We start from the raw sequence: 27,131 nt of genomic DNA, 5'->3' as shown, positions 1-27,131 counted from the left end.
CGGTTATTAATAGCAGAAATGTCTTTTTGCCATATTTGTGGACCATATTTCCAAGCTGCTAATTGAAATAAATAGCTGGACCAGCTTTTAAATTGCATTAGGCATATTTTTATCTGGTAAATCACAGAAAATGCATCGGCTTGATTCGTGTCCCAGTGAATTTTAGGGTAAATCTGAGAGAACCGTTCTCTCCAGTGGAATTATATAGGGTGAAATTGGACCCCGGTTTTTGGTCTAGTGCATTTTATTGTATTTCATCATGTAAAAAGTGATATGATTATGGGCCTGAGTCAGAATGTTATTTTGCTCACTTTACATTCATTCTCGGGAAGGTTGAACAAATTTGCCTTTCATAGGAAAGCTCTCTCTGTGTGCTTCAGTAACCTTCTTTCTCTTTCTATAAGGCAAAATGGTCTTGTCAGAGAGGCTTCCAGAATTCCTCAGGGCCTGCGGGTCTCTGAGTGGCAGCAGGCTAGAGTTTTTGATTTCAGGGCTCTTTCGTGTGAAAGCTTTGCATTTGACCAGGGATAGACTCCTGGATTGCAGTTAGCTGACCACTTTCCTCCTGGCAGTTGGCCACTCGGTGGGGTACGTGTCAATTGGCCACCTCCATGAGACCAGTTCCGTTCCTACCTGATGAGCTAATCAAGGCAGGTTCACAAGATGAGTCCATCTGGAAGGTAGAAATGGCCTCTAGCTCGCCCAAACAGGCCCCTACGATTGGTGAAATGGGGACAGCACTTTAAACCTGGGTATTTGCCCAGATTCATTGCCAGGATCTCCTCTCTTCCTGCCTCTTTGTTACTGCTACCACTCTGCTAATTCCGTGTGTCTCCCTCGATGCTGGAGATCCTCTTGGTCTCTTTCAGCTTGGTCCCTGAACCCACAACAGTTCTGGAAGCAAATTACTCTTGAGATTATTGCTCATGGCATGTGAAGCTAGGGGGTACCTCAGGGGGTCATAGACTTCAGCCTTCTCATTTTAAAGAGGAGTGAATGAAGCCCCAGGGTAGGAGAAAATTACTTGCTTGAGGTTCCATAACTCAGGCATAGCAGAGCAGGGAGGAGAACCCAGATCCTGACCTCCATAGCCACTGTTCTTCCCATAATGCCACTGCAATTCTGCAACAGAACATCTCAGTGATGGAAAGGATTTTAAGGGTCATCTAGTCCAACCTCCTTATTTTACAAAGGAGGAAACTGAGGCCCAGAAAGTCCTGGAAAAGGAGAAAGGATTTGCTCAAGTTCATCCAGATCCTCCAACTCCAAATTCACCCTCTTGCTCCGTATCAGAGAACAAGAACAGAAAGAGACCGGAGGGACCATCTCAAAATCCTCGTTTCGCAGAGGAAGTAACTGAAGCCCAGAAAGAGGAAGGGACTTGACTAGGATCACACAATGAGTTAGCCATGACTCCTGGTCCCAGTTGAGCCTTTATTACGCTTCATTCCCAAGCAGCACCACTGGAATGTACTTTGGTTAACTAGAAATTCTTGTTCTGAACAGATTCTGCAAAGCTCCGTGTCTGGTAGCAATGCGCCAAGCCTTCATTAACATTTTTTAGAGCGATGAACTGCATTATCAATGCCTATTCATTATTGTTGCAAATGCAAAGTCATGCCTTGTTCATTAGCAATAACATCAAGAATTTTAAAGGCAAAAACTGGAACGCTTATGACTTTATAGACATAGAAAAGTAAATCCTCACGGATGTGCGTGCCAAATTGCCTTAGTTAGGAAGGACATGATCATATCAATGGTATTGGTCCTAAAGGGTAGTCTCTTAATGAGTGGGGTTTTGCAGCAGTCACAAATACCATTTCCTGTCAGCTCCCCCTGGGAGGAGTAAAGTCTTGAATGATGAGAGAGGGGCTTGGTAATATGGGAGGCTGACGGTCGGGTTGCCGTGAGCCTGCCTGTCATGCAAAGGAGAGCAAGGGTACCGTTTCTGATTCTACGAGACATTCGCGAGCTGCTCCTTACCTGGCTCTAGTCCCCGCGCTACCCTTGTGTGATCTTGGAGATGGATCCCCCGTTAATTGACCGCATTGCATTCATTATGATTATTTACTTGCTATCTTCCCATTAGGAGCAGCAGAATATCCATGTGGCTTCCTCTGTAGACACTCCATCTGGTGCCATGTTGGCCAGTTGATATGGTGTCATTTGTTTACTCTCTCTGTTAGCATTTTGAAAAAATATTCAAAGGGGATAAAGTAAAGAACCTTCAGCCCTGTTTTAAATACCTCATCCCTTCCTAACCCTGTCATTGGAAGTAAGCAGTCCCCTGGTTCCCAGATCATTCATAGCTGCCCAGAATTATTGTCCTCAAGTGAATATGGGTTAAAAGATGTAGAAAAAAATCTGTGTAAATCAAGTAATCACGAGCTTTAAAATGGGAAGAGACCATAAGAGATAATCTAATGTGACTCCCGTCTAAAGTAGGAATTCCCTTTGCAACATGTCTGACTGATGAGCATCTAGCTCCTTTATGAATACTTATAGTGGTGAGGTCACTATATCCCAAAAGCAGGCCAATTTGAGTTTTTAAATGCCTCCAGCTTGTTCCATAGCTTTCCCTCATGGTGAACTCTATCAACCTCTCTTTAACTTCTACTCTTTTATTGAACCTAAATATACCTTTGGAACAACTATAATGTTGTGATGGGGTGAAAGGGGGAGATGGGAGGTGACAGAGGGCAAAAACCAGCTGCAGGTTCCATTCCGTTCTGTCTTTGCTCTGGTTGAATTCTTAGTGTTTTCCTGGAGTTCATAGCTTGAGAGACGTAAGGGATCTCAGAGCTCAGCTGGTTCGGTTTCTTCATTTTATAAAGTTGGTGCACAAACAAGACGTGGGGAACGGCTGTAGCAAAGGGAGCAAATCCCTGGACACATTTGCCAAACAGTCATCCGGTCGAGCTGGAACATTGAGTACAGTATTATGAGATAAGACTTGAAAAGTAGGTGGGGGAGACTGTAAAGAGCCTCAAATGTCAGATTCAGGGGTCTGGGATTTTTTTGTTGTTGTTTTTAGCAAGGCATTGAAGCATCCAGATGAGAGGAAAAATATGACAAGGACTGCATTTAAGGAATGGCCAGGGTTGGATGGCCCAGTGCTTTTAGGCTCTCTGCTGCCCTTTTTAGCATCTCAGTGAGTTAGGGACAGTCCCTCCATTTTGTTGGATAGAAGAAGTAAAACAGAATGTGGTTTTTTCCAAACATCAAACAACAAATCAATGGCCAAATTAGAGCTGAACTCAGGAGTTCACTGCTTCCACTTAATTAATCAACACCTGACGTCTTCAATCCACCAGGGAGTCCTAGTTTCTGTACTATTTGTGCCCCCTTCCTGGAACAGAACACAGCTCCTCTTATACCTTAATAGATGGTCTTTGTGAGTTGATGTAGCTTGGTGGGGGGAGCTTATTTGCCGGTGGCTGCCTGTCCACATTTAGCTAGCCAAATGAATCATACGGCAGATGTGTGGCAGAACATTGCCAGTCTCTTCACCTGTGGGACAACCCACCAGATCTAGCGCCCCATCAGTGTGATTGTCTAGGCCCTGGGGTCAGCGTCACCATGGCACCACAATAAGCTGTAACTTGATGTCAACAGAACCTCACTCACTCCTTTTCAAAATTCTGTTTTTCTACTTTGCTTTTTTTTTTTTTTTTGCCTTGACGATCAGATGGGACGTTACTGAACTTGGCTCTACGGCTAGAATTGTACAGTTAAATAACCGGAACTGATTGGTTCATAACATTCATGTATTCCTTATATAGCCAACTCTGGAGATTAGTCATGCCAGTGGAGGGAATGGCCTGGCATGGCTTAGCAAAAACTCCAGCTAATCAAGGGAATGTGCAAATTAGGCCCCGGTTCAGAGCATTGATCAAAATCTCTATGGCAACTCCTGGTTGAGCTGTATACACCCAGAATAAGTGATTTCTGAACCCAAAAGGCCAATAAAAACACTGCCATTCACGTAAAGCACACAAATGTAACTGATGAGAGAAGTCATGGCTTTCTCCAGGAAGTTGAGAAAACTTTCCAAGCTGCTCACCAGGATGGCGTGGCTGTGGCAGAGCCAGGCAACCATACCTCCCCTTGCTGGCATAGTGAAGAGAACACACTGGACTGGGAAGTCAGAAGACTTAATTTTATGTGAAGGCTGTGTGACCTTAGATAAGCCACTTAAGCTCTCTGAGTCCTAGGTTTCTCATCCCTAAGACGAGGCTAATTAATGCCTGCCGTTTTCAAAAAACTGCTATAGAAATGGAAAAGAATTGTGAAATCTTCCTTTGTCTCCCAGTAAGACCTGCTCTGATCAGCTATTTTTATGAGGTATTTTTTTTGGGGGGGACACAAAAACTATGATTTTATTGACATAAGGAGCACTCTATCAATGGAGATCGACTAGTCTTTGGCACCTTATATATGCTCTTCATGTTAGCACACCGGATAGAACACTGGCCATAGTCAGGAAGACCTGAATCACTTAACTACTGTTTGCCTCTGTTTCCTTAACTCTATAATGGGGATAATAATAGCACCCACCTCACAGGGTTGTTTGAGTAACAAATGAAATTATATTTGTAAAAAGTGTTTACCATATTGCCTGGTGCAGAATAGGCATTCAATAAAGGCTTATTTGCTTCCCTTCCCATCTAATATTCTAAGCACATATGTGCACACATAAACATATAATCATATATTTACATATATTTCTATATTATACACACATATACACATGCATATGTATTTACCCATGCTTACTTAGAGAGTGGCTTAGGACCCTGAAGGTTGAAGTGATGTGCTTGGGGTCACGTGAACTAGTTTGTCTCAGAGACAGGATTTGAACTCGGCTCTTCCTGAAGCAAACGTAAGCTCTCTCTCCCCGGTCTTCCATTTACTTCTTCCCTTCTTTCCTTCTCCTTGGCCCCTAAGGTCTACAAACCACCATACAGACTTTCTTTCTTTGGAACCTCCCAACAACCCCGTGAGGAAGCAGCCTGGAAGCTTAGTGGACAGAATGCCAACCTGGGTGTAGGGAAGATCAGAGTTCAAATCCCCTTGCTGCCACCTGCTAGTCATGTGACCGTGAACAACTCACTTAGCTTTTCTGCAAATCTAAAAGTCTTTCTAAGTCTCTCAAGTTCAAAAGAGGCTGTGTTCTTCCAGCTCCAAGAAAGCCTGTGGCTTGATCTCTTGATGGCGCAACCCCAAGAACCTTCTGAGAAGGTTAGTAGCTTGTTGTCCATCGAGTAATTATTAGAAATATAATTTGAATCTATGTGGTATCATTGAGTCTCATAACCCTGGACTGTCTGGTCCAAAATAGGAACAGAAATCCTCTCTGACAACCTCATCCTCGAATTCTATCTTTGAGCCTTGCTCTGTTAATGAGAGAGAGCCACTTCCTATTTCTACTCAGAACTTCACATCAGTCTCTGCCTCCACTGTTAGCTACTCTTTTGACACCAAGTCTAGAGGATGCGGACGGATGGTGGAATATACGCAAAGTGGGCAAAGAAAAGGAGAGTTAAAGTAAAGGTTAGACAAAATTCACAAACTAAACACAGACCTCCAGTTGAAAGGAAATGAAAAACAACTCTGGCTTGGCCGGTGTGCATTTGCCCTTTTCTGTAATTCACTTGTGAATTCCGAAGTACACATTGCCCTTCAGTTCCATGGCTAGCTAAGAAAATGTAGGATAAACTATGTGTACATTGCCAGTCCTCCGATTTTCTTTTAAAGAAACTTCTTTTTAATTCGGAGAAAGGCATTTGCAAATGTGAACATGGAATATGTTTTCATTTTTACCTTCCCAGCTTAAGACCTGTGAAAGCACAACTTTCTGTCTGCCCTTTCTCTTGTCTGTCATCTCCCTTCCGTGGGGCTCGGTTTCCTCCATCCAAGGAAAGCACTGGACTAGTTGATCTCCGGCTCTGTCATTCCTAGGTCAGATTGCTAAAAGCTACGTTCTTGATCTCGATCCCTATTGAAGCAGAGGTGGCTGTTGGCAAAATCTGCTGCCAGTGGGCAAGTTCAAATCAAGTTAGTCTAGCACAGAGAGTAGAGCCTTCCTTGGGCTAATGGTTTCTTAAATAAATATTTGGCTCAAAGGAACAGATGCTATGCAGGTTCTTTCCGCTTCGTGAGACAAATATGTCCATGGTGTCAACTCATTTCACCCCGGAGTCAGGTGGCTGATGAAACTTCTCTTCCAGTCTAATTGCAGTAATTCAACTTTGGCTTTAATTTCCTAGACCTCCCTCCCTTTGATGGAAGCCAGGCCAGGAGAGTCTTTGCTTTTGTCGTAGGGCCAAAGGGTTTCTCCTTCGAACACAGCACTTTTAGATGAGGAACACTTGCCAAAGTTCTCTGTCTAGTAATATATAATACTAGTCAGGGAATCTGCTAACAATAAACAAAGAGTCATAGAAAAAGGAGCTAGACCTTTTATTTATCATGGATGCTTCACGGGACCATATAGGCAGTGGAGGGAACAGGAGAGTCAACAAAGGCTTCCCACACAGTCCCACTGTGATACTATGGGCCTTTGCATTGAATGTCCCCCCGTGTGTGGAATGCATTCTTGCCTTAGCTCTTCAGGTAAGGACCTTTCATCCTATCGTCACTTCTGGCCAGCTCATTTTCCCCAATAGAACGTGGACTCCTCGTGTGCAGAAACGAGAGTTGTCTCTGGATCTTTAGCACCTAGAAAAATGGTCAGCACATAGGGGAGGGACAGGGACTAGATCTGTGCTTTTGTTCCGAGGGAAGGAAATCCCTTCTACAGATAGAGTGTGGTTTCTTCTCTATAACTCAGAGCCTTAGAGAACTGTCTACTAACAGATTAAGTGACTTGTTCAGGGTCATATAGCATCAGAAATGAGACTTCTTCTCAGTTTCAAATCCTGCTCCCCGTGAACTATCTCACACTGCCTCTTGTCCCTCTCCCTGTCCCACTGAGTCTAGTTTTGCTGACTTCCTGCCTCTGTAGTCTTGGATAGGTAGTATCTTCACCTCCATGGGCCTCTATTTCCTCACCTATTTCCTCTCTATGAGAGAGTGGGTCCAGGTACATTTTGGATCTTCTAGTGGGCAGACTGGTATAGTTGGTGCTGCCCTTTTCAGAATTATGTATTTAAATGCATCACAAGGAAACCGATTATATTGAAACATCGTGATCAAAAGACATTTTTTTTAAATCAAGGTCACAGATCCCAGATTAAGATCCCTTGAGCTGGATGTTCCCTAAGGTTCTGTCTTATCTCCATAGCCTTTGAGCTACTCTAAACATCTCGTTTTGTGGCTGGAGACATGTTGTCCAAGGGAGAGGAAAGGCCTTGCCCATTCTGCGCTTCTGCAGCTGCATTATGTTAGATCACACATGTATACACATGGCCTCACGAGGCCAGCAGTACACATAGGTGAGAGAAAGTTTGATTTAGAGCATCCCCAAACACCCCACCTGCCTTTTCAGTTTCTCTCTTTATCCTATTAATCACCTAAAATTCTCCCCATTGGAGTCACTTGAGTTAAGGCTTTGCCTTCAGTTGTCCCCTGGGAAGGGAGGGAAGCCTATGAGCTATTACCACAGCCCAGCTGACTCTTTTAGAATACTTGATTTTCCAAGAGAGGATTGGACCCTGGAGGTCAGAAACTCTAATGAAGGTGGGGAAGGAAGGGGACCAGAAAGAATCAGCACCATGAGGTCCTAACTATAAAGACCTTGGCCAGAAGAGACCCTGGTAGAGCTGGGCAGGGAGGTGGGGTCCAATAGGAGGGCTCTGGAAATAAGGCAGGCACAATGGCAAGAAAGCAGAAGCCTCAGTCACATGCATCAGGCACATTAATCTCCACACTCAACCACCCACCATATTTCTTGCTTTTGTCTACTTTTGTCAAAGAAAAATCTTTGCAGAGAAAGGTGCTTTTTAACCCCCTGAGAAGTCCCCCTAAGAGTACCTTCAAGTGCTCTTTTTCTCAGGCAAAACAACAGATAGATCCTGGCAGATAATACAGAGGCAGAATTTTTCAATTCAGACAGAAGGCCATAGTGAGGCTCTCAGGAGTTGGGACTCATGTCTACTCCCTTCTATCCACCCCCCCCCCCACAATGCCCTGGTGTTCACCCTCTGATAAGAACATTCAAATCTACACAGAGAAAAAGACTAGGATGACCTGCCTTGAAAAGCTAGTGATTTTCCCCTCTCCCCTGTTATCTTTCACACAGCAAGGGGCTAAAAGTTTCTCCTCACCCTCACCATCATCATCATAAAGCACATTTAATAAGAGCCCACATGGGCGTCTCTGGTATTGAGGCTCTCCGGCTCACCCAGTTGCTGCATTAGCAGAATGGCTGAGTCACTGTGGTTCAGATGCCAATTTAATTTTCATTTTGATTGGCATCTTCCCAGTACGAGGATTGCTACTAAGCCCTCTGCTGATCGCCGTTTGAAATCGACCAGCGACTGTACACTTGAACACCACTCTTGACAATATGTGCTGAACATGATCAGGAGAAAAAGGGAGACATTCTCTCTTCAAAACAGCTTGCCGATGCCCATCGGACAAGTACTCGTGGATGTTTTTTTGACCAAAATGCCCTAGACTGTTTCCTGCCCATATTACCTATAGAAAGATGCTGCACATTTCTAATAGTGCTTTAGCATTTCAAAAGCAGTCTGCTGCTAGCAACCTTATGGGCTAAGCAGTATGCTTGTTATTTTCTTCTATTTTTCAGATGAGGGAAACTGAGGCTTAGAAAGGATATAGGTGACTGGCTCCCAGTGGTTCTGTGTACTGGTAAGCCTCTGAGTGGAAAACAAACCCAGGACTTCTGCCTCCTAGATCCCCATTCCTTTCACTGCACTGCTTGAGAAGCCATATAGAATCTGATGTTGACTAATTAGCTATATATATATATATATATATATATATATATATATATATATATAGTAAAGCTAACTCAGTTTTCAGTGAACCACACAAGTCGAGCTAAACAGAGAAGTTTGAATGGTTACTCAAATCCCCGGACAACCAGCACCCTGGTCTCTGGATGTGCGTTTGTGGACCCTACTCTCTTCTCTGTGCTTGGGCTGAATAGCACTCAGTGTGGAAAATTCCAAGGAGAGCTGTGGGGAACGGCTCTTTGAAAATGCGGCAGGTTCTTTTCAAGCAGGTTTGAAAATGGGGTTTCTGAAACAACATAAAAACCCTTCTAAGAAGCCCAGTTCTAACCCAGCTGGGAGTCGAAAGAGGTTACTAAAGAAGTGTCACCCAGTATACTTAACCAACTGAATAATAATCTCAGCTACTTTTTAGGGGAGGGGATATTAGTAAGGCTGGTTGCCAAGGAAACACTTGATTGCCGAAGGACAGTCACGAAGCAGTGGACTGCCCGTATGCATGCCTCGTGTGACCATAATGTTTGGTTCTTTTGACACAAGGCAAGCTATTAGGGCAGAAAAAAAAAAAAGCAGGCAACAGAAAGGGTAGAAAACCCGGAGCATTGGAACAGGAAGCAAGTTTCCATCTTGTTAAAAGAACTCATGAATTAGCTCCAGAATCACTCTAAGAACTAATCAGTGGTATTCCTGAGCTAAGCAAAAAAAAAAAAAAAATCTCCTGAAAAGATGGGAAAAAGCTTGCTTGCAAGGGTTTTTGATGGCAAGGTTTCTCTGAAGCCCCTAAATATCCTCATCAAATATGGAGGTCGATGAGATCCTTCCCTGCTTCGGCTCCCTGCAAAGTTTCTGCTAGAAGGACATAAATGCTCAGTGAATTTTCAGTCTACCTTGGGTCAGAAAAATAAAGATTAGTTTAAGTAGTGGTGGAAAAATTCTGAAGTACAAATGAGAAATATTTCTCTGATTCTTGTTCTAAATTATATAATTCATTTTTAGGTATGATGCAGATGTTGAACAATTTGCTAATGTGTGTGCTTGTTCATTTAATATAGTGTTTATTTAAAAAGGGATCAGTGGCAAAACATGTTAGCTTACATTTGGCTCTTTCCCCCTACTAAAAAAAATCTAGCTCCATACCCCTAAGCCTGGAATCACTGCTGATCTGGTGGTAGATGGCTATATTTCAAACATAATGTATAGGATGCAAGTAACAGCTTTTAAAGAGCCAGCCTTATATCCCCAAGCTTATACAATGACAGCAGATATCATTTTAAAACCTCGCTCTACTGGCTAAGATTCCTGAGCCTCACACTCGGGCAGCCATCTTGGGAAGATAGGCATCAAATAATCAAATAATCACCCACCGTTGAGCTACCAAGATCAAGCCAAGCAGAAGGCTTCAAAGCTCTCTGGTAGCTTTCTCAGGTGGATCTCGCATTTGACTCCTGCTAGGGAGCAGAACGGACACCACCGGCCCCCACCTTCCACACTTGGTTCATTCCCACTTGGTATCTGGAACTGGAAAAAAAAGGGGGGGTTAAGAATGTAATCCATAGGCATACTCAAATTGATTTTCCATGATCTCTCCGTTCTCTAAGATAGAAAAATAAAAGTTTTGGGGGGAATGAAAGGGAAGTACAAATAAGAGATGATTGTTAACTGTAAATGTTCTTTAAGAAGTTAAGAATCTCCTTATATCATAAGAACTAGCCATGGTCTCGAACCTTCCCCTGTACTTTAAATTCTCTTCCTAGGCTCTGTTATAGAGTAACAAGGTCCTCACATTATCCCCTAAATAATACCCACTTCTATTTACGTACTGCCTGTTACAAAGCACATCACATACATTCTATCATTTAAGTTTCCTCACAACCTTGGAGATAAGTAACAAATTTCATTATCCCCATTGCACTGTTGAGGAAAGTAGGGCCTTTGCTCAGTGCCACACAGTTGCTGCTGAAAGCCCTAGCATCTATGTAGCACTTTCAGGTTTATATACATTTTTTTATTTTATCTTTACAACTGACCTGGGAGGTGGATGTTATTATCAGCCCCATTTGACACAAGAGGCTATGGAAAGTAAGAAAGGCCATGTAACTTGCCCAGAGTCATGCAGCTAGTAAGTGTGTGAGGCAGGATTTGAACTTGCTTCTTGCTGCCTCAGAATCCAGCTCTCTATCCACCATGATACCTGTTTGCCCTCCAAAGCTGGAAGAAATGATAAACCTAAAACCAATCTTTCTTCTGCCTTGTAGACTTCGCATCGTGCTATGATGCCAGCTCTAACCTCACCCCTCCATCCGTTCCTATATTGGATGCCCAGAAAAAGAGGGTCTCACCAAACTTAGGTGGGTTCACACCTCCGGCATCCCAAAGAAATGAGGTTCTGTTATGTTTATAACTGTTTCTATAAATTCCTTTGGGAACACAGTCTTGTGAGCAGTGATCTTTATTGGCAAAGGCCCTTCCTTCCTCATACACAATCAGTACCTCATTGGAGTGACAAAGGCTGGGCTCCTAGAACTCAAACTCTGGGTTGTCACCCAAGAGCCAACTTGGCTAAATCGGATACAGGCTAATGCCCAGAAGGCCAGAGACCCGGGATGACGGTTTTTTTTCCCCAGATATAACTACTGCCAAGGATAACGCTAAATTATAGAATCTTGTCTGTCTTCTTCATCAGGGAGATAGGTGCCCACAACTTTGGACCCATGGATCCTTAAGGCTCTGAGAAATATAACTTAAGCATATTGCTGCCTAAGTTTGTCTTCCCTTAGTCTGCCTTTGCGGATAAGAGGTAAACCTTTGCCTTCACCTAAAAAATGGGAATACTAATTCATGTGGTACCTAGCTCAAATGAGCAGCAAATGAGATAACATATGTGAGAACTTGGCAAACCCTTGGGTGCTATATAAATATTGATTATTATTATCATCATTTACCCCAGCCATTGTAGATCTCTATCTAAGCCCTGGTCATCAAATGACCAAAGAGGTCATCAAAAGTCAGAATCTCTTGTTGTTGCTGCTCCGACAGCTAATTAAGTGGCCAGTAGCTGAGTTCATAGATGGCATGAGGACTGTCAGCTGTGTTTTATGAATGTAATGTTAATTAATTATGAGTGAATAATGAACTTTTATAGAGGTTATAGAATTTTCTTTCTTGAGAACCAGAATTGATCAGTGTTTTTCCAATTGATTTTAAATATAAATCAGGAGTGGCTTTAGTAAATTCTATAGCTTAAGTATTTAGAAAATGCTCTCAGAGAAAAGGCATAATGAAGACAGGGACACTGTAGCAATAAGGCCTGATTTCAGGGCTCCTCACCATTTTATTGTGCGTGTGAGTTGGGACAAGCTGATCGATCTGTAACCCTGGGCTAGTCACCACCTTTCTATGCACCTCAATTTCCACCCCTGAAAAATGAAAGGATTTGGAGTAGATGAGGAATACTTAACCTATGGCTATGTGAGCCTGCGTGCATGTTTGTTTTAACTTTATTAAATATATTTCAACAATATTGATTGACTTTGTAATTTGATGGTTTTTTCCCAACTATTTCAACATTATTGGTTAACTTTTTAATCTGATGGGTTTTTTTTCCTATTTTATTGCATGTACAAACATTTTTTCTCAGAAGGAGCCCATAGGCTTTCCCAGAGTGCCAAAGAGAGGCCCATCCTGCAGAAAAGAATAAGACCCATTGAGCCAGATGAACTTTGAACCCTCAACAGCTCTAAAAATTCTCCTGGGCCATCCTGTTCTAAATATTTTCTTAGGGAAACCTTCTCTTCTGATCTTTCTCCTTCATATCTGTGACTAGTACCAATCCGTTGCCAGCTCAGAAATGTGCCAGGTTCTGTTCTGGAGTGCAGAACTCACTCTTTCTGTTCCTGGAATCCCAGCAATGTAACACTGACAAGGTTTTTTGAAATTGCATTTTTCTTATGGACTCTGGTTAAGTGGCACAGTTTTTGTTAATGGCCTTTCTTATCTAATCTGCTCGTTTATATTTCTCCCCAGACTTTCCCCTAATGCTTTGGAGGCATAACTAGGTACTCTAAAGAAGTTGGCTGGCTCCAGCCAAGCCTCTTGCCACCTTGGTGCCATCCCCAGGCTCCTGACCTCTTGGATTCTGAACCTGGCTTTCATTCCATGCCTCCATCTCAGATATAAAGCTTTCTGCTGTGTATCTGGCAATATCTATGAGCTGATGGACATCAAGAGAAGGGAAGCAGACTGAGCAAAGAAGCAAAGGGATTTAGCCCCCCGAGAAGGAAGGCTGCTTTCTATAGCCTCTTGTTTTCTGGGTGTCCTAGAAGCAACTGATTCTTACTTGATTGCAGAAGCCGAAGGAGACTCACTTGTCTTATATTTTGGGTTTTTGGGGTTTTTTTGCTCATCACTGTCAGGTCTGTTTGGGTATCTGTCTATCTTGGAAAGAAGGCTCCTGAAAGCAGGTTTCCTCAGATTCTTCACCTCATCCATGACCTGCCAAAAGGGATTCACAAAAAGACATGAGAAATCTATACCCTGATAACTCCCATAACTCTCTGAGACAACTTTGCAAAAACTGATTCAATACTGCCTGATTTTCATGGGGAATCAACAAAATGATGGGAAGCAAAGGATTTTTTATGCAAACATCTTTATTTTTTCCATATCTGTATCTATATTCCCAGTTTATGTAATGTATATTTTTATTTATTAACCAAACAGATATTAAGTCAGCTGTCTACCATGTGCAATGCACTGTACTAGGCACAACATAAGACAAGGAGCCCACCCTTAAGAAATTACAGTCTAAAGGATTATACTCAGCTATCCTAGAGGATATTTTGTTCTATCTTGTTCTGACTCAGAGGAGAGAGAAAGAGAGAAGAGAAATACAGAGACAGAGATCCACACAGAGAAAGAGAGACAGAAACAGAGACAGAGACAGAGACACAGAGAGACAGATGGAGACACACAAAGACAGAGAGACAAAGAAGAGGAGAGGAGGAGAAGGATTAGTAAAATACAAGTTTAAATTCTGCTTCAGACATTTACTAACTATATAGCCCTGAATCACTTAACCTCTCTTAGCCTCAGTTTCCTTATGTATAAAATAAGGATAATAATAGCTCCTACCTCAGAGTTTTTGTCAGTCAACAATTTAAGCACCCGCTGTGTATTAGGAACTGGGCTAATTGCTGAGCAGATAAAGAAAGGCAGGAGACAGTTCCTTCAAGGAGCCTACAGTCTTGCAAACAATTCTGTACCTAGAAAATCCAGATGGAGTAAATTGGAGATAGTTTCAGAGGGAAGACAGTAATATTAAAGAGGATTGGAAAGGGCTTCTTGTAGGTGGTGAGATTTTAGTTGGGACTTAAAGCAAGAGGAGCTTGGAAGGAAGGAGAGATAAGGAGGGAAGAGTATTACAGTCATAGGGGGTCAGCCAGCCAGGGAAAATACCTGGAGCTGGGAAATGGAGTGTTTTGTTTGAGGAGCCACACAAAGCCTGAGCGTCACTGAACCAAGGAGGACATGGGGGGGACGAGGGGCATTAGGCATGAAACTATTTTTGTAAATAACTTTGCAAACTTTAGAGCACTATGCAAATGTTGCTGTTATCATGAGATATTTGAACCAAAAGGAACCTTGGGAGCTATTCATTTTGCTGGTGAGAAAATGGAAGCAAATTCAGGTTCATTGATCTGTTCAAGTCTCATAACTGATTGATGACAGGGCAAGGTCTAGAATTCAGTTTTCCTGACTTCCATTTCTGTGCTTTGGAGTGTTTTCCCACTTTCTCAGTGCTACTCTAAGTTCAAGAGGCTGTGTGTAGAGACATATCAGTGCTCAGAGAAGGCCCGGAAACAAGAAGCTGGACCGTGCCCAGCCAGAGTATGGCCCAGTTCAGGAAAAGCCATAAGACCTTAGGTCAAAAAGTGACGTGGCAAGAGGGCAGAGGTTAGCCTGGTGTCATGCTTTGTAGAAGCCAGGAGATGAGGCATCACTCATATCCCCTCATTCATTCAAAATATCCACCAGGGAAGCACCGTGACCAGAGCGGTAACCCTATCATGAGATAGGCCCCAGTGCGATTCTTTGCTCTCCTTCTCTAACAACTCACCATCTCTCAGCTCACTGTCTTTGCCCTAGCTCTCCCTCATGCCAGCATATATTTCCCTTTGTGATTCAGATTAACTCTACCTTCATCATGTGGTCTTTTCTGGTCCTACCCCGCTGCTAGTACCTCCCCCAACCACCACTTACACTGTATATATTTTGTAAGTATGGAGTTCTTTGCTTGTTGTCCCCATCATGGAAATCTAAGTCTCTTGAGGACAGGGATCATATTTTGGCTTTCCTTTGAATTCCAAGGGCTTTGGCACAGTGCCTCACACTTAGAAAGCTTAATAAATGCATGTTGATTAATTGGCCATTATTTTCTCCCTTTCCTTGGCCCAGGTAATCCTACTCATTTTTTACTTTGGTTTTCCGTAGGGGGATGCCGTGTTTAGCTGCTGTGTACTGTGAGGAAGCGGTAAAAAATATACCATAGTTAGACCACATGGCTCTGTGCAATCTCAGAGTGAATTTCTGTGATCCTTCAAAAGGGAAAATAATGTAAAGAACACAGAGATTTGGCCTCAAGGGGTCTGGATTTGATTCCTACTCTGTCTCTTGGCAGCTGTGGAATCTGTCTGCCTCGGTTTCCTCATTTGTCAAATGGGGCTAACCATGCCTGCAGTACTCACTCCTCAAGGTTGTTTCAAGGATTCGGTGAGATTTGGGGTATAGGATGATTGTTAAGCACGATTATTTCAGAGTGAATGGATGAGAAATTATTATATGCCTAGTACAATAGGTGCCATATGTTTCTAGAGGTGCCCATTTCCCTCAAATATCCATTAAACTCTGGCCAAAACAGACTTCCTTCAAAGAACATTTGAGGTCAGTGTGAGTGGCCATAAAACGTCACTTTCATTCCTGCCATTGAGGGATTGGAGAAAGTAGAGAAGTCAGAGAGTTACTTAGTAAATGGATAGCAAGTAGGCCTGTGATTTCCTTGGTAAAGAGAAGTTCTGAAAGAAGAAACTATGCTAATGCGGGTGGCACATCATCAGCCTTCCAGAGTTACATGTGGGCACAGAGATAGGAAGGGATTTGCTCGCTTAGATTCACGTAGCCTGGATGTGTCAGAGACAGGACTTGAACCTGTGTCTTTTTGCCTTCATTCTCTATTCACTTGGCTTAGTGAATGGAACTCTACAATAAAGAGAAGAGCTCTACTGGCTACAGAAGTGAGGGCTGTTCCAACCTGGTACAGCGAGAACAAGTTGACTAAACTTTCTCAGGAGTGGAGTCTGCCCCTCGTGGTCATGGGAGAGGAACACTTTCTGGGATCTGTTTTGATGGGAATCCTCCTCCTCCTGGGGGAACTAATCATAGTATCCATCTTTGCCTGAAAATGGCTTAATCTTCTCTGGGCTTGGCACTGGGGAGGAAAGATTCTCTCTAGGGGAGAGTACTAATATACCTCAAAGACCAGCCAGCCAGAGGCCTTCCACAGCATATGTGACAAATGGTAGTCTAGTCACTGCCCAGAATCCTCTAGGAATGGTGAGCCCTTATCTTCTAAGCAGCACTAGCAAATCTACCTCTCTGCAGCTTTGGCTGCTGCCACTCCTGTTTTGATCCTTTGGGGCCAAGCAGAATACAGCTGGTCTCTCCTTGACTTGAACTTGATCCCTTCAGACTTGAACACAACTATTCTGGCCCCCTAGAGACTTCTTTTCTGCCAACTTCCTCTAACTGATCCCTGTTTTGAATGATCTGAAGACTTTCACCATCCTCTTTCCATTTTTTCCCTTTTATTTTCCTTCTTTCTAACCACCACTAATAAATGATCATTCCCTTATTTCCCATCCCTATTTTCCTTCTTTCTATTCACCTTCCCGTTTCTTTCCCTCTATTTTCCTTCCCTCTCCCCCTGCCTTTTTCCTTGTATTTTACCCCTTGACATCACCCTCATATGTTTCACTTCCAATGTCTTTAGTTAGGATTCGGCTGGTTGTACAACTGGGTTTTGAGTCAGGATGACCTGAGTTCAAGTATGGCCTCCGATACTAGCTGAAGGACCCTGGGCAAGTCCTTGTTTGACTCAGTTTCCTCAAAAGGATAATGGGGATTATTAGCCCCTACCACACAGGGTTGCTGTGAGAATTAAATGAGATAATATTTATAAAGTGCTTAGCACACGATAGGTGCAATTAAATGAGTAGGTGCTATAAATATAAATAGATATGCGCTAATAAATGATCATTCCCTTCTTTCCCCATCCCTATTTTCCTTCTTTCCAATCACCTTCCTGTTTCTATCCCTCTATTTTCTCTCTCTGTCTCTGCATTTTTTCCTTCTTTCCAATCATTTTCTAATTCCCTTCCTTACATTTTCTTCCTTACTTTCCTTCTCTCCACCCATGAATTTTTTCTTCTTATTTCCTTCTTTCCAACCACCCTTCCATTCCCTTCCTTCCATTTTCTTTCTCTCCACCTCTCAATTTTTCCTTTTTTTCCTTCTTTTCAATCACTTTTGTTTTTTTCCCTCTATTTTCCTTCTCTCCATCTCTGCATTTCCCCTTTCTTTTCAATCATTTTTAATTACCTTCCTCATATTTTCTTCCTTAATTTCCTTCTTTCCACTCAGGGATTTTTCCTTCTAATTCCCTTCTTTCTTTCCAACACCCTTCCACTTTCCTTCTCTCCACCTCTCAATTTTCCTTTTTTCCTTCTTTCCAATCACTTTTGTTTCTTTCCTTCTATTTTCCTTCTCTCTCATCTTTGCATTTTGCCCCTTCTTTTCAGTCATTTTTAATTACCCTCCTCATATTTTCTTCCTTAATTTCCTTCTTTCCACTCATGAATTTTTCCTTCTAATTTCCTTCTTTCTTTCCAACCACCCTTCCACTTTCCTTCTCTCCACCTCTCAGTTTTTCCTATTTCCTTCTTTTCAACCATCTCTCCCTTTCCTTCTGCCATTTTTCTTTCTGTGCACCCCTGAATTTTCTCTCCTGTTTCCTCCTTTTCTTTTGAAAACCAGTTCCTCCATTTGCTTCCTTCCATTTTCCTTCTTTGCATCCCCTGCATTTGCTTCCTCCCATTTTCTTTCTTTCTGATAAGTCCCTTTAATTTTCTTCCCTGTCTTTTCTTCCTCTCCAATTACTGCTGTTTCTTTTCTTTACATTCAACTCCTCTTTTTTACTTTCTTCCATCTTTCTCCCCCCCCCATCTGCATTTCCTTCTTTAATTCCCTGCCTTTATAAAGCCGAAAGAGCAAATGAAGAGGCTAACCCATAGAAAATGGAAGGGTTCTTGCCAGAAATCTCCCTAGATGCTCGGTACTAACCAAGCCGGCAGGCTTCTCTTTGAAAAAAACACCTGCCTCCCAGCACACACCAGTGTTCCTTATCAAGGACATACACACATGTGGGAGTGAACTGGGCAATAGCTTCTTGGGAGAAGTACTGAAAACTGACTTGGATTGTTAATTGTTTCAGCCATGTTGGTTTAATAAGCCCCCCCGGGGGGGGGGACTTGTCCTTTGCAGCAAGGGGAATGAGCCTGGAGATGTGCAAAGCATTTGGTCTAATGCCTGCGTCACATTTGAAAAGCGCCATAGAGAAGGGGGCAAGAAGGGAGCTGAGAAAATGACTGGGCTTTGACAGTGCTCAGAGTGAGGGACCCCACGCACTTCCTATTCGCATTTGCAAATCTGATTCTTCTTCTCCACGGCCCTTCTTTCTCCTAGAACAGGAGGATGTAAATGTGCTCGAATCGTGCGTGGCAATTGCTAGAGGACAACCGGGGACCGGGCTAGCTTCTCGTACGTGGTTCCAGAGTCAGGGCAGGTTTTCCGTGTGCGCTTGAGAAAAGGTGGGTGGGTGGAAGCAGAGGGAGACAGAAGAATCCTTCCCCTGTGGCTCCCCGAGGTGAGAAATTGGAGCCCAAAGCCAAGTCGTGAAAAAGAAAACGTAAAGGAAGCGCTCTCCCCTTTGCCTCACCCTCTCCCTCTAATCCCAAGCTCTTCTTTTCCCCAATTGTGGAAGAAGGATGGGAAGCGGCAGGTCTGGGGTTCCAAGGACTGCGCCACGGGCAAACGAGCCGGCTCAAAACCACTTGTGGAGGCTGCACGCCTCCACACCTGTACTCCCCCCAGTTTCCCCTACAAAAAGCCGCTGTTGTTTCTGGGGCCAGTGGGGAGCCCTCCAGGGCCCTCAAGCCCTCTACTCAGTGCGCTCCTCTAGAAGCCAATTTCCCAAAGGATCCCAACCGACCCCCAGGCCCCCAATCCTCTCACTCTCATCTTTTCCTCCTGCAGTGTTTTCGGGAAGAAAGAAAAAATCATTCTTCTGTCCCCTCTCTCTCTTCCCTCTCTCTCTCTCTCTCTCTCTTTCCCCAAACACACACACACACACACACGAGGAACAAATCAAGAAAAAGGGAAAAAAGTAAAAAAAGAAAAAAAGAAAAGGAAAAAAAAACAAAAAGAAGAAAAATAAAAAAAAAAAAGAAAGAAAAAAAGAATAAAAAAAAAAACAACCTGAAAGAAAAGAAAAAAAAAAACAAAACAGAAAAAAAGAAAAGAAAAAAGAAAAAAAACAAAAAAATTTTAAATTAATCCCCAAAAACATTCTCTCCAAGAAATCAAAAAAACTAATAAACAAGAAAAACAAAAAAAAAAAAAAGAAAAAAAAAAAAGAAAAAAAAAAAGAAAAGAAAAAAAGAAAGAAAAAGAAAAAAAAAAGAAAGAAAAAAAGAAAAAAAAAAAAAAAAAAAAAAAAAGAAAAAAAAGAAAAAAAGAAAGAAAAAAAACCCTTACCCACTCCCAAAACCAATGTCAAAGAAAGAAACAATCCAAACCCAGAAAACCGCAACACAACAAAACCAAAATCCCAACAAAACCCCCACCCTTTACCACCAACCCCCACCAGAAACAAAAACAAAAGCAAAAAAACCTCCCCCCCACCCACCACCAAAAACATCCGGCAAAAAACGCAAAAAAACAAAAAAAACCCCAAACCCTATTTAATTTAAACAACCCCCATCATCCGCAACACAAACACCACCTCTTTCTAAAACCCCCCTAAACACAAACCTTTCTACATTAAACACACCCTCCCCACCCAAAACTTAGCCCTCCCCCCCAAAACGCGCTTCCACCCCACCCCTTTTCCCCCAAAACCAACCACCCCCCACCCTCTTTACCCCCTCTCTTTCCCCCCCCCCCTCTCCCCCCCCCCTTTCCCCCCCCCCCCCCGCCCCTCTTTCCACTCTTTTTCCCCCCCCCCCTTTCTTCTTCTTTCTCCCTTCTCCCCTCTTTTCCCCCTTCCTCTTCCCCCCCGTTCTTTCCCTCTTTCCCCTCCTTCTCCCTCCCCTTTTCCAAACCCCCCCCGCTCCTTTCTTTTTGGGTTTTTTTTTGGGGGCGGGCCCCACCCTCTCCATCTCCATCTCCCTCCTGCTTCCCTCCCCCCCCCCTTCCCCCCCCCCGGGGCGGGGGCCCGCCCCTCCCTCCCCTCGCCCACCGCAGCTGCTGCTGCCGGCGCCGTCGCCTGTGGCTGCGTTGCGCTGCGCTCCGCTCCTGAGGAGTCCGAGCTCGTCTAGGGTGCGGGTAAGCGCAGCATGCTCGCTGCTGTTTTTTCTCTGAGCCTTCGAATCTGAGGCGCAGGTAGAGAGCAGCAGGGCAGCCGGCGGCGGCGGCGGCGGCGGCAGCGCCAGCGCGGCGGCGGCGCTATCGCCGAGGCGGGCGGGAGCGGCGGCGGCGGCGGCAGCAGCAGCGGGGGGGGGACCGGGCGGCCGCGAGGTGCTGGGGCTACTGGCCATGGCGGCCGCGATCGCCAGTTCCCTAATCAGGCAGAAGAGGCAAGCCCGCGAGCGCGAGAAGTCCAACGCCTGCAAGTGTGTCAGCAGCCCCAGCAAAAGCAAGGGCAGCTGCGACAAAAACAAGTTGAATGTGTTCTCCCGGGTCAAACTCTTTGGCTCCAAGAAGAGGCGGAGGAGAAGACCAGGTCTGGGCTAATTGATTTTATGCTCTAGCTTTGGGGCTTTGCGATTTCTTGTCAGAGACAGGCTCCCTTCCCCCGCCCTCACCCCCTACCCCTGCACTTGCCATTCCCTTCGGTAGCTCAGCCTCCAAAGTATGGGGCTTTTTGGTTTGGGGTTTTTGTTTTCGAGGGGTTGTGTTTTTTTTTTTTGTTTTTGTTTTTCATTGCCAGGCGGTGCGGTGCGGTGTTTGCGTGCGTGCGTGGGAAGGCGATGCGTTCCTGGCCTCCTTCGTGACAGTTTCATGTTTGCTGCAGTGCAACTGTTGGTGGGGGGGGGGGGGGGGGGGGGGGGGAGAGAGGAGGGGGAGAAGAGGGAAGAGGCGAGGGGAGGAGGCGGGGGAGGAGGAGAGGAGAGGGAGGGGGAGGAGGACAAATGAGGGGAGGGGGGAGAGGGGAAAAGGGGGGGAGAGAAGCAACAGAGCCCAAGCCAGGGGTCAGCAGGGCACACCCGCAAACAGGGCATGCGGACTCCTTCGTGCGACATTACATGCGTATTCACATGTATTCCTGACAGGGCAGGGCTGTCATGGGGCAGCCATAGAAATTTCAGTATGGAAGCTCGGTTTTGGCCATTTTCTCCCCCCACACACACCCAATTCCCTTACTGTTCCTATAAGAAAATCAGGGGGAATCCCGCTTTCTTCTTGTTCTAAACTGTGTTTCTGATCCTTCACCTGCTATCTCACACCCCAGGAGGCAGGGATTCCCCTTGCTTGGGGTGTTTCGTTTCTTTTTATCATGTGGCGATGTCTTGAGGCACAGCTGTGGTGCAGCTTTGAAATCCTTGGGTTCCCCCCCACACACACGCACACACATTCTGCATGTCCCTTAGCACAGAGCTAGCTGATTAAGCTGAGTAATAATTGAAGGCTGGGGAGAAGGAAACCTTGATTACCTACTGGTGCTAAGGAGCAAACCTGAAATTGGCAAATTGGGGTGCCTCTGGCCAGACCCAGGGCCAGAAAAGCATAGAACCAGTCTTCAGAGGCTTGGGGGGAAAGAGGGAGGGGGAGAAGTGATTTTTGCATATCTCTTGGTGTTAAGGGGAAGGCAATCTAGCCTTGGCGCAGAAGCCTTTTCTGTCAATTCTTAAGCAAAAGAAGTTCACTGGACCATTTTCTTGCGTTTAACAAGTGTAAATATTATTACAGAAAAAGCTACCTATCCATCTTCTGTCATTTCTATGCTTGTATCTTCTCCATACACATGTAGGTCTGGGCACGTAGGAAATGGGCTTTTTGCATTTCCAAAGTGAAACATGCTAGTGTCATATAAGTCAGCATGAACATCTGATGTGCAAGATGCCTAGACTCTAAAAAGCAGATTTGGGTTCTTGTGATTTTTATGATTAAATCAGGGATGAGTTTGCAGTGAAGCCTATTGCATAATCATCTTACTCTTGAAAAAGGCTATTGCGTTCTGCTGTTTTGTGAGATTGTTGGAAAATGCTTTATGAAATCATTTTGTATCCAGAAAAACAAAAGGCAGACTGGCGTCACTGCATCTTTTGACCTGTTAGTAATATGCATGGACCTCTGAGAAGGCTGTTTTAATTTAAAATTGATAACTGTCTGCATTCTGCCCTCTCCTTTTCTCTTGCTCTGTTTCACCTAAGTCCCAGTGGATAATTACAAGTTCTTTGATTCCTCTTGGGTTCTGCGTGTGCTCTTTTTTTGTTTTTTTGTTTAGTTGGGCAGGAAATCTCAATTCGTGTGTCTTTTGGTCTGTGATTGGCAAGCAGCTCTAAATTATCTTTGTAGTCCTCCTTTTCCTCCCGTGTGAGAAATTGCACCTTGTTAAAAAGGTAGAATACATCGTTTTGCAGCACATCCTTAATCTACAATGAGCCAGGGAGGTGCTTTTTAAGCCTGGTGACACACTGTTCAAATTGTAGACACCGTAAGCAGCTTTGATGTTCTCGCCTACATTACAGTGTCGAAAGCCATGTTTAATCATGTTAGAAATTGATTTTGAAACTTGTCGATTTTCGTCTCTAGCAGGACGCCTCTGTGGCGATGTATTCTGTCGTAGATGACGCAGAATGTTCTAGAACTGCCCTGTGAAATCAGGGATGATGCAAGTCCGTGTTCACATATTAGCAATTAACCTGATGATTGCTTTATTTACAGAGCCCCAACTTAAGGGTATAGTTACAAAGCTATACAGCAGGCAAGGATACCACCTGCAGCTGCAGGCAGATGGAACAGTTGATGGGACAAAAGAAGAAGACAGTACCTACAGTAAGTGCTTATAGAATAAATAAATAGTAGATTACCTTGGTGTGTCTGGTGAAATATTGTTCGTTTTCTCCACCTCCATAAGCTCATTTTGTCATTTCCAGAAATGGATGGTAACATTCTCACTGTACTGTCTCGTTTTTTGATATTTATGTGAATATATATATTATTATTAAAAAAGGATGCAGAGCACACACACACACACGCACACATGCACACATACAATTAAAACAATGACCTATAGGAAATAATGTTGACACCCTCTGAAAAGCAATCCAAATGTCATCTCCATGGCAATCTCAATAGGTTTATGGCTGTCCTTTGGATTTTATTACATTTTCCCCACAGAAAATTTACTCACCCACACACCGAGCCTGAAATAGAATGTTTTCTCCCCTCTTAAGAGGGGTCTGATCCTAAGAGAGTAGAGTTGTTACATGTCATGAAAAATCATCATTGCTACAGAACATTCATAATTTTTTTCTTTTGATAACTCATACACTAATTGAGATCGGATTACTTGGGAGATCTTAGATGATGATGCAATTTAGTTTCTTCTTTCTCAACCAGAGTTTAAGCGAAGGCCAAGATGGAGATTAAAATGGTGAAACAAAGGGAAATATTTCAAAAATGGCATTGTTATACTGTCATGTGTAACACCTGAAATCCTGGTTCTGAAAAGATACATTATCCTTAATTAGACATGCTTTTTTTACATGGGAGAAAAGCAAAAAAAAAAAAAGGGGGGGGCAGTGAAAGCTCTTATTTAAATGATTATAATTCATATGATGCCATTATTTGCACTCAGACTCATTAAATTAGCTACAACATTATTATAATGTAGTCTCAGAATGTGCCTTGTATTTTCCTCAATTCGTACTGCCTCACAAATGCTTGGTAAACATCAAGCTTGGTTAGGAACATAGCCCGCAAGAGCAGATATGGTTTCTATTTTCTCTGCTAATGAGTGCTCAGCTCCATCTTTAGAGTAGAATTGCCCCTTGACAGCAAGCCCAAAGAGAAGGGTCCCAGTATAAGGTGTTAATAAATCCTTTAGTGATGTCTCCTGAGCAGATGCCCAAGAGCAGACTGCAGAGAGAGCTGCCATCACCTACCCTCAAAGCAGCCTCTTCTGATGCCGGGGATGGGAAAAATCCTTAATAACCACTTGAATTATTGCTTCGCAGCAAGCTACATTATTGTCGTTAATATTAAAGTATATGTGACCAGCAATATCCTAGTGAACATCCCTTAATTTACATCTACCTGTCATTTGCATCACTGACCAGTTCTCAGTGATGTGTAAAGCTGAGTTTTAGTTTCATCATTTTTTTTCAAGGATGTTAATGGGTAGAACATCATGATCATAAAATAATACTGTGTGCTTACCAGATTTTGAACAATGCTCTGATAGGAGAACTGTTCATTGGAGTGGTATATCAGACTGCATATGAAAATCAGGAACTTCTACTGCAGAAAGGAAGGCTTATTCCTGTTTTAGATATTAACTGACCACACCCAACCTCAAGGTCTCACCCAATTTTATCTTCAGCACCTTCTCTAGCTTCCATGTAGAAGACAATTATTCTGAATTCATTGTTCACATGTGTTTGTGTGTTTTTTTAAGGAAATAAAAAAAATTTGACTCATTTTTTATGCTTTGTAAAGACTGATAAACTTAATTCAATCCATAATACATTTAATGAATTTTTTTCTAGATATAACAGCTATGTTTATTCGGACAGTCAAAGCTCCATCCTTGCTTTGATTTGCTATGGGGTTTTAATCGAATGCATCTGGTTTATATGGTACCATTTGTGCTCTTCATTTATCCAATATGTGTGCCTCTTTTTTTCCTCTCTTTTCTTTTTTATTTTCTTTCTTTCTTTCTTTTCTTTCTTTTCTTTTTTCTTTTCTTTCTTTCTTTCTTTCTTTCTTTCTTTCTTTCTTTCTTTCTTTCTTTCTTTCTTTCTTTCTTTCTTTCTTTCTTTCTTTCTTTCTTTCTTTCTCTTTCTCTCTGCTGTCTTTAATATTAGTTAAATCTTTAACCACATTTTAAACATTAAAAATTGGAACATTTTAAACAACTGTATTACAAAGGAGCCTAATGCCCCAGCTCACTCCTTTTTTAGGTGTGTTGAAGCTATCGGCAGTAGTCCAACCAGGTAGTAGCTATTGGCACACGATGACATGGCATCTTGAACATCTCACAGGAACAGCACCAGAATAAGTAATAAAGGTGTTGGACATAGCATTGATTGCTAAAGTGACCAGGGGCTAGGAAATCTTACCTCCCCCCCCAGTGTCTCCATTTAATTTTTTAAAGGCTATTTTGTGCCTAAAGTGATCTTTAAGAAAAAAAGTATAATTAAGTGATAAAAAATTAAAAAAAATGTTTTATAATCAATCATGTTCTTTTTCCTCAGAAAGGGCAGAAGAGATACAGAATTACAGAATTATTCCTTGAAATATTTATAACTTTCTCATCAAAAGTTTTTTTAAATGCCTCAAGCAAGCATATCATTCTATTCCTGTTTTATTAATATAGTCTGTTTTATTAATATAGTCTGTAATTAATAAGTGCTTATGGAATTTTATTTAGTATTCTCTCTTTACTATCTTAGTGAGATATTTAATTTTGATTGGTTTTCTGTTATTGGTTGTTCTGACATGCTAGGCCAAAGGCACGATTAAGCAAATTGGTGTTCCTCACACTTGCCCGAGTCTATTTATTTATTTCTAAGATACGTGTGGGTCTCACACATTTAAGCTCCCATAACATAGATTCATTACAGTGGTAAATGTCAGTCCAATAAAATTCTCATCATGAGAACATCAGCCTTTATAAATTATGTATTTTCCCTTGAAAAGGAAGAGACGATAGGCGGTTCATGGAAACTGCTTTAATGTAACAGCTTTGGGAGCAGTGATGGCTATTTTTCTCGGAAGAATATTTTGCACTGTCCCTTCGAAAGTTCAAGAAGACATCTGTTTTAAAGTTATAGGGACACCACATTTGTCGGACCTGTCATCATTTCCTACCTGTATGAAGAGACTTTTATTATTTCTGCCTTCAAGAAATTGACCAATTTAGCCAAACTGACAAGTACGAGAATACATTGAGTTCTGTGGGATGATAAGCTATATTTATACAGAGAAAGGGCTGTTTCTGTAGCTCACATGAAGCTAAATCACTATCTCCAAAATGAGGGAAATTTGCCTCCTTTTTATGAAGAGAAGTCAGAGAGAACAGGTATATCATATATAATATATATATATAGTAACTTTCCATTCCAGTCTATGGCTCAAGCCAGCAAAGAGAATTAAGAGATTTAATGAATTTGTTTTAGCTTCCTAAATAAAATTCACTAGCTTTTTATTGATAGTATGTTTCAATTTATGTTATATCTTCATGAAGAAGAGCTTCTCTCTTGCAAAAAGAGAATGGAGAAAGATGTTGATCTCTGCCTCCCACCTGAGATGCTCAATTTTCTATTGTGATCCAGACTAGCCTCCTTATTTTAAAAAGGTTTTTAACCAACTAAGCCCAATTAATGTCTATCCCTAGATGAAAACAGTGACAAAGGGAGAATTTTAACAAGCTCTTTCTTTCCCCTTTTGTTATTGTTGATTCATTTTTGTTGGGTTTCCACGGATATTTGTGTTATTAGGTTAAAAAAAAAAGTAAAACTGAAGATTGTAATTCACAGTCATCCCTTTCATTTGGGGGTCAGTTCATTAGCCTGTTTTGTGGCTCATCATGTTCTTTGGAGTTTTCTTCCGAATTTCACCTCTCATTAAAAACCTGAAGTGCACAGTAGATGAGATTAGGGAGGTGAAAATCAAATATGCCCATTTTTGTGCTTACAAACAGTGGCATGAGGAGTA

General features: G+C 42.7%; 1 protein-coding gene across 4 annotated transcripts in view; it reads left to right on the top strand.

The window, feature by feature from the left end:
- FGF13 (fibroblast growth factor 13) overlaps positions 1 to 27,131 on the top strand; it is a 518,205-nt gene that overhangs the window by 382,200 nt on the left and 108,874 nt on the right. For 3 of the 4 annotated variants that reach the window (XM_031944885.1, XM_031944883.1, XM_031944887.1), the window contains one exon: positions 23,136 to 23,246. In XM_031944885.1, the coding sequence (XP_031800745.1) occupies positions 23,136 to 23,246 (111 nt within the window). Of the gene's footprint in view, positions 1 to 20,703; positions 20,971 to 23,135; positions 23,247 to 27,131 lie in introns of those variants that run through there. The other variant, XM_031944886.1, reaches the window with a different exon arrangement.

Source organism: Sarcophilus harrisii, chromosome X, assembly GCF_902635505.1.
Source record: "Sarcophilus harrisii chromosome X, mSarHar1.11, whole genome shotgun sequence".
NCBI lineage: Eukaryota > Metazoa > Chordata > Mammalia > Dasyuromorphia > Dasyuridae > Sarcophilus > Sarcophilus harrisii.
This window is presented reverse-complemented; position numbering and strand designations above follow the sequence as displayed.